Source organism: Taudactylus pleione, unplaced genomic scaffold (genome assembly GCF_031769625.1).
Source record: "Taudactylus pleione unplaced genomic scaffold, aTauple2 ptg000256l, whole genome shotgun sequence".
NCBI lineage: Eukaryota > Metazoa > Chordata > Amphibia > Anura > Myobatrachidae > Taudactylus > Taudactylus pleione.
Window position 1 is genome coordinate 25,954,546 of NW_028284658.1, and position 12,338 is coordinate 25,966,883.

A 12,338-nucleotide genomic window follows, 5' to 3' on the forward strand; every position below is an offset into this window, starting at 1 on the left:
AAAAACGAGCACTAGTAGTGTTGTTATAGACCTGGTGCAGGAGGTGATTTCATAGACAGAAGCCACCGATCTGTAAGTGGTATCATATTTCTAGAAATGTCATACAGGAACTACTTATCAAGGGTCTGCTGTATTTCTGCTTTGCCCTCACTTTAATACATGTCCTCCATCATGCTTGGAGATAAGGGATTATGATTAGGACTAGTGTGTAAAGTCCTGCAAGTTTTCCAGCCAGTATAAGCAGCTCCCACTGAATAGTTCTTACAATTACATATTCTATATTGAAAAATACAACAGCTACATTATATAATCTCGTTAATGGAAGTTTTCACCAAAAGAATGAAAAAGTTTGGCACATATTGCACAAGTCCTTGTTTTCCATAACATAGTCAGATTTTGGTTTTCAATAATCTAATCTGCACTAGACTGGTGTTATATGTACTGTAGTATGGGGGGGGGGGATTAGTTTTCCGGCGCTCTCTCTATCCTCTAAATGATTAAGAATTTCGCCAAATGGCTATCCCAGAGTATGTGGGGAAAAAAGTTGTGACAATAGTGTGTACTGTAATGATATTTGTATAACCTGTAAACAGGGCCTGCGCTAGGCTTTGCTGCACCCAGCGCTGTCCTGTGTTGCCGCCTCTTTCCACCTCCGCTCCCTCCCCCTGAGTTTACATTTTGTCAATAGCATCAGAGGGAGGGTGGGCGTTTCTTGCGCCCGCCGGATACAGTGGCGCTCCGGGCGACGGCCCAGCTTTCCCATGCCTAGAGCCACTCCTGCCTGTAAATGTAAATCAGCTCGCCCTCGATTGGTGGTAAACAAGCTTCGGACAGAAATCACACCATTGTCCTACGGTGGTCGCTCAGGCAACGTTGATCTCTGTGCAGTCCTGTCATTTTCTTACTCAATAACGATATTGGCCCGTATTCAATTTGAGGCGAAAAGTCCGGACTTTTTGCCTGCCGGACTTTTCGCCTACTTTGCCTACTTTGCCTGTTTTGCAGGCGAAAAAGTATCGCGCGCGTCCCCGCTTATCCCCATATTCAATTTGAAAGGACGCAAAAATGGGACCTGGCGAAACTTAAACAGGCGAAAAGTCCTGTCAGATATGGGGAAATAAGCCTGACACCCCCCAAAAGATGCACTGACATTGGGGATCACTATGGATAACCCCACATAGGCCTGCAGAGGGTTGTAATTAGCATCTTTGCATAAGTGGTGAAGAATAGCATTTAGCTGGTTTTTTTTGTAAAAATAACTAGTCCCAGCAAATTTGGGGTACATGAAAATGGGGGGTAACATATTTAAAAGTTGCTAAAGTGAAGTTTTAAAAATCGTGAGAAATCCACCTGCTGCAAGCACCTGCAATCAAAAAACACCTGGGGCATACTTGGGGACCCCCCTGGAGGCTATTTCGCTAGTTTTTAAGTTTGTCCCCCAAATTTGTTATTTTTCGTCCCCAAAACGAAAGTACTTTTTTGGGGTGTCCTTAAGTGTTTTTTAAACTTTTTTTGACGCAGTTTACTTTTGGGGTAAGGCTGAATGGGGGTTCCCGCAACGTTGCACCCCAAATCCCCAATTCTGCACTTTTTTCCGCCTGCTATTCATAGATGAAACTTTTTCGCCGGGTCCATTGCATTGACTTTCCGCCTAGGCGAAAAGTCTTTGAAATTGAATACGGGGTAAAGGCAAAACAGGCGAAAATGACGTAATCGGCGAATAAGTATCACCGAAATGGACTTTTCGCTCAAAATTTAATACGGCCCATAGTAGGAGACACAATGTGGTGCATGATACAGATCAATTTGGAACCAATATATTATACTTTACAGATGATATATAATGTACTCACCCTCATTTGGATATACATGCGCCTTAAACATTCATTTATTAACCCGATGTCTGACGGTATTTAGAGTGATTCAAAATATCAATTGAACACCAAAAGATTATGGGGGAGATGTATCAAATCATGGAGAGTGATGAGGTGGAGAGAAATAAAGTATCAACCAATCGGCTTCTAACTGCCATTTAACAAGCTGTTTTTGAAAAATGACAGGAGATGGTTGGTTGGTACTTTATCTCTCTCTACTTCACATCTCTGATATGTAATAAAAATTGGTTCATTTATTGTAATAATATATACAGTAAATCAATTATACATATGGGCAATTCCATGGTCGCAGACTAAAATTCAGAGCACACATTTTGAACTATGATCTTAATAATCTAGTCTTACATTTTCAGGGACAAATCTGAAAGTGGTATGAGTTGGTACTCCAAAAGATGTAGTGTAGGATGAAACATAATGCATTGGTTCCAAGTTAATATAGTGTATGTTCAGGACCATTAAAGTTTTGGTGGTGGACTAACACACAAAAGACATCAACATTTATAGCAACGCAACTTAATAAAAAGTCTGTGAGCTAAGTATTACAATTGAAGCAATTTTAATTCTATGATATACAGTACATGTTAGAGGTCATGTCAACATGTGTTTTATATAAAATTAATTTAATTTGTTTACTTATTTGACAAAAAAGTACAGTCGCAGAATAACAAGAGTGGTTGCGGACTAACAAATGAAAATCCATTTCAAAAGTATATTGAAACAGCATTTTAACATTGTAATGGCTGCCATGGAGGATTGAAAAGGAAATAAAATGATCTGCTGATACAGCAATTACACCCTTGAGTGAGCCACTATCTCAGAAAAAAAGAAACATGTACACTTGAGTAGATCTATCATTACAAGCACATTTCTGCATGAGATTATGAAAATATTGTTGAAATATGGAGTGCTCTACTGTGCTGCAGCTGTGAATGCTCCATAACTGTAGCATTCTCCTTTACCTATACACAATGGCATGAAACCAGGTTCTTGCTGGAAGACCCAGAGCTGCATGCATGTTCATGGCTGGAATCTCTGGGCACATTAGCAGGCACTGGCGGCAACTTGTAGCAGCCAATACTGGTGGGCAAGCCACCTGAACCAAGGCAACCTCACAGAGTAAGGACGGCCAGCCATTGAGAGACCCGATAAGATCAGTATCATGGCACATGGGAACATTGGCATCGCTTTAACCCCTGCCACTGAATCTGTGTAAGTGCTGCTTGTGCCATTCACCTGGACCCTATACAAAAAAAAAAATACTGCCAGACCTATCTATACCAAAGACAGGAAAAGACACAGGAAAAAAGGAGGAGCTGCGTTCATGGGCGTGACTACTATAGGTGCAAATAGTGCAGCTGCTATGGGGCCCAGAGCTGAGGGGGGCCTATCTTCCTTGTCACAGTTACATGTGTTATATACATTTTTCACCATTGGATGGTACATAGGGGCATTTACAAACGTTTGCTACGGGGCCTTCAAATACCTAGTTACACCCATGGCTGCATTATATACTGTCTAAAGCATTTTATCTAGCCTGTCATTACATTACAAAAAATTTGAAAGAGGAGTTTGCTACTTTGCAGACTTCCTGTTCTCCAGGGAAGCTTCATGCTCTCTCCCAAGATGGCCACTGTCATTATTATTATTATCCTTTATTTATGTACGGCGCCTTACACAGTACATAAATGAGAGTGGAGGAACAGGAAAGGCGGAGGAAAGAAACAAAGGGTTGGAAAGCAGACTGATGAGAGAAAATAGGGGGAACAGCAAGTGGAGGAGACAAGAGGGAGGATAGGGATGGATAAAGTAGAGGATTATGTGGGCACTGAATAAGGGGGTGTTTAAAGTAAGGGTGTTCATGCTCTGGACGAGGTAATAAGCAAGATGAAAACTGGAGTGGAGGCTGTGTAATGTAGAGACAGTTGGATAAAAGTTGTTAAATGTTCAAAAATACAGGTAAAAGAACAGTGCTGCTATTGTATGAGCGCAGCTCCAAAAGTGAAATATAAAGAGAAGTATGTGAGTAATGGGCGAAGGGATTAGTTATCAAAATAAAGAATGTTTAAAATGAACAGATGTGATGCAATGGAAAAAGGCAATACAGTACAAACAGGATGTTCAGTAGTATGAAGGCAAAAATTACAATGTATAGAGCCGATCCAGTCAGAAGTGTTTTGAACAACAAAGATCCATCAACACGAGCAGAATGCAGATAGGGGAGTACATGCAATGACCAAGCAGCGAGTGCAGTAAGGAGCTTCCTGGATATGCATACAGCAGCTGATGGGGAATTTGGTCATTCACATAAGTATGTTGCTTGTTGTCGTTCTAAAAGTGGTCTGGTTTGAGGATGTTTTCCCTCAGTTTTCCTCCAGTTTAACTCCGGCGTAACTCCGTCATAGTTATCAAAATGTAATTACACTTATAATCTAACACTTTTCATCTAACACAGACTAATGCAGCCTTACTGATCACTAATAACTCAGCTACCAACATGTCTCTGTGTGCTCACTGATTGGGACTCCACCCCCTGTTCTCAACACACACTAAATTGGGATGCAATAAAGTCTAAGATAAACAATTTGTGAGAAGGGGGTAGAACACAGTAAATTCCAAACTTCCTTTATAGAAAATGCTACTAATATAAAAGTAGAGACAATTTACCTAAGTAATTTTTCAAAGCTGTGATTGTGCATTCAATATAACAGCATCTGATGGGAGCAGTGGTGCAATTTACCTAAGTAATTTTTCAACGCTGTGATTAGTGCAGCTGCTATGGGTCATCACTACAGTACATGTGCAGGGGCCATCTTGTCTGTACATGGTGGGAGAGAGAAGTCTACTACTTAGCTCCTATGAGAGACCAGGTTGATACTTGCATATAAAGCTGTTCAAGCATCCCTGCACCGCTTCCTGTTTAAAAAATACACTCACCGTCTGGTGAGTTGTATAGAACCTTGATCCACTCCATTACCAGTGTGCATGTAACAGTGAGTATGGCTGTACTTCCTATACTTCAATAAGCCAACACCACGGGTTAAGTAACTTGGCTGTTCATAGTTTGAGTCATCCGCTGGTGTGTGCCTACATAACTGCAATATCAGCACCTGCGCAAACATCATTTCCAATCCTTAAATCTCCATAAACATGTGAAATCTTATTAAAGGTTATGCCGAATTCATAAAACCGTCCATAAAATTAGTAAAGTTGTGTAATAATACTTCAGTTAGTCCACAACCATGTGTTAGTCCGCAACCATCAATTTGACTGAATGTGCTAACTTTTGAGTTGTTTCAAATATACCTGATTGTTGGCCCATCTGAGTAGCAAGAAAATTCTGAAGTCCCAAGTTCCAAATCATAATGACTTTTAAAAAAATTCAAAAATAATATTAACAGTTGGTTCCATGGGTAGTTATAAAAGAAAGTATACATACCCATTTAATCTACAAAAGTCTTAAAACAACATCCTAGCCTTCTTTACATTGGTAGCCATCTTTGAAATTGCAAAGCAACAAAAGCAACATGGATATGCTTCTTGTGAGGCAAATTTGAATATTCATGATGTTTATTACATTGAAACAGGCCAAGCACATGACATTATTAAAATTCTTATAACATTCAGGAAATTAATATTTGAGGAAAAAGGTGACCAGTTTAGGAAACTAGAATAAATTGTCTTCCCAAATATATATAACACTTCTTCTATATTCAATAAAAATTTTCATGTTGCAGCTTTGCCCACTTTAATGTGGAATTGCCCATATAAAAACATAAAAAATCTAAAATAAAATAAAAGCAATATAGAATGGATAAGTAGGTAATACCAGTATTTAGCAACAGGTTTGGCAGAGCCTACGTCCGTTTCCTCATGCACTGTGTTTGGCTGGCCACGGGGTTATACTGTTACTTGATGTGGCTGAAGAGAATTAATATGGTCATGCACATACTGTAGGTGTCAACCTAGCTTCACTAGGTTATTTTGGGAGGTTGAAAAAGTGCCCGCATATACAGGCCATTGAGAAACTGATTGCATTATGAAAGTGCCTGATAATGATTTCATTTGGATCGTTGTCGTGCATTGTGGTGGTTTTAGGGACATACAGTTGCGCAGTTTCACCTGTGATATTACAGCATGTATGTCCAGCATTACTAAAGAAATGATCTGTCTATATTAATAGTCCCTTCTTTAGGCTATTCAGTTTAGGAAGCTAAGGTTGATTCAGAGTTGCACTCATTTAAGTCAGCTGTAACTACACCCACATTGTGTGCACGGAACCAAATGATGATATTTGCCTGTATGTAGAGTAGTACGCATCTATGAGACTTCACCACCCTTATCCATACACCTGATTAAATATCCATCATCATTATCAGCGCACAGTTGCACCAGCCTTGTCCTTGGTGCAAGATATGTCTGAAATCAGACTGATCTCTGCATATGCGCAACGATTTAGCTTATGTGTAAATACCTTGGTACACCCATGAAGCCGCAGCGGAGATGCTACTGAGATATGTACGTCTCAGAATCACATGTAGATATATACGATCGGCTGCGGAGCATGCTCAATGTGAAACATCGCAAGATCTGCCTGCAGAATGGATTTATGTGCAACTTTGCATTTCCCCACTGTCTAGCTTGGACCAATGATCGCTTCCTAGTGGCTTTTTTTTTAATTAACTTAATTAAACTTTCTTAATTTTGTCTCCTGAAACAGCTGGTCCAAGAGCTGACTAAGAGACTTAACCTGAGTTGCAGTCGGAACATATTTGCCCTCTATGAGCAGAACAACCATTACGAACAAGCATTGGGCAAAGCCACTATAGTTGCTGACACCCTCACCAGGTTTGAAAAGTAATTAGACTTTCATTGTTGGGGTCTAGTGGGAAAGGGGGGAACAGGGAAAATATACCTTATATACAACTGGGGTTTGAATTGCTATTATATATATTTTGTTATATTAGCAATCCAATAAATCATACATACAGAATATATTCTCAGTGTTATTTAATTGTTTATTTCATTGTATTTATTGGCATATCAATTAGTTTATTGAGTGTAACGATGGATCATTCATAGGCTTCAACAAAATATGAATAATTACAGAATAGTTGTTTGGCTTTACCACTTATAAACAAAAAATAAATAAACTTTTGGGGTTGAATTATCTAAGCTTTGAAAGAGATAAAATGGAGACAGATATAAATTGACAGAAGCTGATTGGTTGGTACTTTATCTTTCTCCAAGCTTTGATAAATCTCCCCCTAAATCTTTAGTCTCATTAGTCGTTATTCCCAGACAGATTGGTACACGTCAAAACAAAACATTCCATGTAATTGTAAAAAGCAATGCATTAAAAATAGAAAACATTTCATCACCACTTCAATCTTTTGACATATTTATTTTGTTTATCATTGTTTCTATTTATTGCTTTCTTTTAAACAGTACTCCATCCACAATTTATTTTTCTTTAGCATTACGGGTTTTAACATTTTTACGATTATTCTAATCTTTTTTTTTTTTATTAATTGGCGAATTTGTAAACATATCAATGTTTTCCATATTTTTGCAACTATGACATTCATCGTAGACTTTTTACATACCACAATTTTTAAATATGATGTTTCGAATGCCATTGTTTTTCTTTTTAAGGTAATTTACTTTTTCATTTTCTTCTACCCTACCCTAATTATGTGGCATTAGAAACACAACGAACCAGTAAAGCAGGAATTATTTAAAAAAACACAAAGCAAAAAAAATTTGGTGTGTATAATAATTAGTTATTTTTTTATGTTTTTTATTTATAGCCTTACCTGTAAAGATAAAGGATTTGAAACAAGATGGAGGTTATATTTCAAACTTTACTGTTTCCTGGACACGGAGGATGTACCTAAAGACAGTGTGGAATATTCCTTCCTCTTTGAACAGGTATATAAGAAATACTGTCCGAGCCATCTACCACAATGGTTATTACATCTCTGAATCATATAGTTAGCTTTAGAGACTTTCACATGCACATTAGGTCACCATCTGCATACAATGACTCTTTGCCTCATGCTTCAATGATATCACCGATCACAGGATTGGTTCAGCTCACAAGATGGCTGCCACTGGTATGCAGTCGGGAAGCTGGCGGACCTAATCCCGACAGCCTGCTTCCTGCTTAATCCCAGCGAGGGTTAAATGACAGGCGTCTAAGTCTAGACGCCTGCCATTTTACCAAGGCCGGGAGACTGGCATCCCGATCGAAGGGACGCCAGGCGCCGAGCGTGGATAGCCGCGCGGGGGGGTGGGGGTTATGGGGCGGGGGAGTATTAGGTTTAGGGCTTCGGGGGGGGGACTTAGGGTTAGGCACCCCCCCGGGAGGTTAGGTTTAGGCTTGGGGAATGGAGGGTTAGGGTTAGGCACCCCCCCGGGGGACTTAGGTATAGGTGGCGGGGAAGGGGGGTTAGGTTTAGGCACTTAGAGGGAGGATTAGGGTTAGGCAACCCCCCGAGGGACTTAGGTTTAGGCGGCGGGGAAGGGGGGTTAGGTTTAGGCACCTAGAGGGGGGATTGGGGTTAGGCACTGGGGGGGGAAGGTTAGGGTTAGGCACCCCTAAGGGAGGGTTAGGGGGCAGAAATAGGTTAGTCAATACTTACCTTAGGACGATCGGGATTTACTCCTCTGCCGGGATGCTACTGTCGGGATTCCAGCCGCCGGGCATGGGTCCGGCAGTAAATTATACCAATTCCCTGCCACCACTATGAGTAAATTATGTGTTAACTTTAAAGAGCTGAGAATACACTATACACTAGGGCAGTGGTTCCCAAACTATTTTGAATCACGGTGCCCTAGAGTATCAGCATAGTTTTCACGGCACCCCTAAGTTTAGGTTTGTTATTGAGAAATTCAGAAAAAGTTTAGTAAAGTAGTAAATTAAGTAAATGGTGCTTAACTGTCATCCTTAGGTTCAGTTATGTGGTGGTGGACAGGTTTGCGCTTCTGTTTGTTCACATATTTACACTAAATTGACCATAAATAATTTGATTTGGTGCTGGACCATCAACCTGAAGCACCCCTGCAAGTGTCCCAAGGCACCCCAGGGTGCCACGGCGCACAGTTTGGGAACCACTGCACTAGGGCATTGTCTTGATACTCGTTTCTCACTCAGATTATAAACTCTTTGACAGTGATAAACATGTGGTCACTGGATTTTTTTTTATGCAGGCACATGAAGCAGTCATCCAGGGCTACCTACCAACAAGTGAGGAAACGTTACAGTCATTAGCTGCGCTTCGTCTCCAGCTCCTCATTGGTGACTTTTCCCCAAATTCACCATTCCCACGGCTAGAGGAGTTATTCCCTATCTACATCCTTCACTCCCGGGTTTTGGCCTCTAGTAAGCCGACCATTACATCAAGGACTTCCTGTCAAAGTCTCCACAAAGGACTTTTCTCAGGGTCTCTTCCAAATGGATTATGGAACAACTCCCTAGTCAAACAGAAGGCAGAGGAAAGCCAGAAGTTCAAGGGTCGAGTAAAGGAGGAAGGAGCCAATATGATGTCTGCCATTGTAGACAAATGGAAGGCCTTACAGGGCATGGAGAGGACTGAAGTCATGGCCTCATATCTGGCCATAGTGAAACAGTGGTCAGGTTATGGATCCACATTGTTTGATATTGACTTTTATATGGTAAGTTGTCATATGCAAAATGTCCTACATTTCATAGAAAGTGATAACAAATGGTATAATGCACACTATACTGTGAAATAATTCCTAGACATCTGCGGCTGATGCTTAGTGGGACTTACACCAGTATACATAGCGTAAAATATGCGAGCTGGCTCTGTGCATGCCAAGAATACTGGCTTCACACATATGAAGACTTGCGTGAATCTGACGCGACCGCTCGCAACTTGGTAGGCAGGACAGGGGAGGGAAGAGGCTTCCTAATGTAGACTGAGTACAGTAAGGATGTGTTTGGGTAACTGCAAACAGATGCAGACTGGTGCAGAGATGCATACACTCCTGTAAATGCTGTGTCTGAGGGCGGGTGCAAATACACGCTGCTGCCGACGATGGCGGATTCCAGCACTACCTAACCGCTGCTGATTGCAAATTTATATCTTAGGTTGATATATGCTTTTCTTGCTGTACATGCATATATTATATATTTGTGTCTAGTGCTGGGCATACACAGCTATCGTGGCCAAACACTGAGATATGTGTCACAGTGTATGGCCGCCATATCTATATTGCTTCCCTGGGGTAGAAACCTTTCCACTTTCCTCCCCTGTAAAGGAACAGGAGAAATGTCCGGCGGACGAACACACACTGCCAGATGCTGCAAACCACTTATCAGATCTTTGGGACATGCTGGGCGATTTCAGCATGTCCAACAGGCCGATAACTAGTGATCGGTTGCGGCAATGCACTCTACAGTTATCTGGGTGATATGCGGTGGATCAGTCAGGTAATTGTATAGGGTATGCCCAGCATTAGGAATATTTTTACTTCGTACACAAAGTAAATTCTCTGTGTCAGAGAGGTTCTTTTTCAAACCTTATTGAAGCCTAATAGTGAATGTGTATTTCGCAAGCAACACAAATGGTTAAATATATTGTATGTGGCGTATGCTTGACGTAAACCTGGCACCTGTGCTACTGGTGCAGACCCTTAGGCATATTGAGATGACGACGCCTCAGCATATGGTGTAGCATTGCTTTCTTTTTGTGCAGCTTCTTTGAAAAGCACCCAACTATATTATAATAAAAAAAAAAAACCTTACTTCTAATATGTGTAAAAGTCACAAAAAACAGAATAGTTACATTCGGTGGGTTGTATTATTTTGGTAAAAGTAGCAACGTGCAGAATCTTGGTGTAAAAATAGTGCTCTATTTGTTATTGGGTTTTTGTGCTTTTCTCCCCTATAAAGCCATTAAATTGGAAACAGTTGTCGTAAATATATTACCAAAAGAAAGCCCTATCTATCTCTGTAAAATTACCCCCTTGATGTGTGAAAAGCAAAAAAAGTGTGTGGTATAATTATAGGTATTGTTATTTATTGTATTTTACATAAGGGTAATGGTAACTGAATATTTCTGTGAGAGGTTGCTGTGTAGTGGACAGGTTGGGGTAGGGCAGGGTGTTAGCATTGGATTTATAATTAGCAGTGTAAATTCTAAGGGCTATATTTAATAAGCGTTGGGTTTTCAAAGTCGCTATTTTTCTACAGGTTTTCAAAGCCAGCATTTTTTCTTGTTTTCTCTGTGGGACTTAAAGCAGCAGTAATATTTAATACATAAGCAATGCATATGATTTTATTGCTGCTTAAAATCTATGGGCAAACTGCCAAAAACCTATAGCTTTTCAAAACTCGCCGCTTATTACATTTTTTCCCTAACTGAGGTAAATTTAATGGAAGGATGAGAGGAATGAAGCAGAGGAGCTGCAGGCATTGTTCAAACAGCGTGAAGTATATTATGTTCATCAGTCTCTCCTATGTATAAAGTCTATCCCAGAAGTTCCCAAACTTCGCCATTACAGTCCATGTTTTAAGGATATCGATGCTTCAGCCCATATGGTTAAACCAAATTAGCTGAGGTGCTAATTAAGTCACCTGTGCTCAGGCATAGATATCCTTAAAACCTGGACTGTGTAATGGCGGAGTTTGGGAACCTCTGATCTATACTAAAATGGAAACCGTAGTGAAAGATATTAGCATTGATTACCGATAATAGAGTGATAAATACAAGGATATATTTTACAGTTTATACATGTTTTCACACAACTCGTTGATAGAAAAGATATAAACGTGTGTTATATTATAGCTCATATATGTAAATAGATAGTTTACACTACAGAGCAGTGGATAAATACAAGACCAAATAGGGAGATAGTGAGGCAGGATGTAATGTGTGCAAGAAGTATCCTCGATAGCGTGGTTATTTACCTCATCTCTACCCCTTATCTTTCACCCAGAATTCTGTTGGGAGTTTTTCGCAGCGGCTGTGGTTGGGTGTGAACGCCTCCTCTCTTAGCCTCTATAAGCAGGGAGAGGGGGATCCTTTTGAAAGCATTGAGTACAGTCAAATAACATCGTTTGGGGTCTTGGACAGTTCCACTTTTAAAGTGTCGGTTGGGGAGAAAGAAATGATCTTTGAAACATCTAAGGTGAGGTCTGCAACTTATCTAATCACTGCTTGTGTGTTGGATGATTTGTAAAAAAAAACAACAGGTGTATCAAAAGGTTTCTTGTTTAGTTCACCTATCACTCACCCTGTACTTACTTAGGTTGAGTAAATCCAGCTGGCTCCAGATAACTGTGACCACATAACCTCAACATTTATTTTTACCTAAGTACATGTTAAAAAAAAGTCCTTAACCAACTTATGATTTACAAATTATTTGAAGTAATGTTTAAATGTTGTCAGGATGGATCTTGGACAACTTACAGCTCAT

At 40.2% G+C, this 12,338-nt stretch overlaps 1 protein-coding gene across 2 annotated transcripts in view; it reads left to right on the top strand.

The window, feature by feature from the left end:
* PLEKHH3 (pleckstrin homology, MyTH4 and FERM domain containing H3) overlaps nt 1–12,338 on the top strand; it is a 91,794-nt gene that overhangs the window by 71,707 nt on the left and 7,749 nt on the right. The window contains exons 9-12 of one of the 2 annotated variants that reach the window (XM_088480757.1): nt 6,613–6,749; nt 7,703–7,823; nt 9,105–9,569; nt 11,859–12,050. In XM_088480757.1, the coding sequence (XP_088336883.1) occupies nt 6,613–6,749; nt 7,703–7,823; nt 9,105–9,569; nt 11,859–12,050 (915 nt within the window). The remainder of the gene's footprint in view (nt 1–6,612; nt 6,750–7,702; nt 7,824–9,104; nt 9,570–11,858; nt 12,051–12,338) is intronic. The other variant, XM_088480758.1, reaches the window with a different exon arrangement.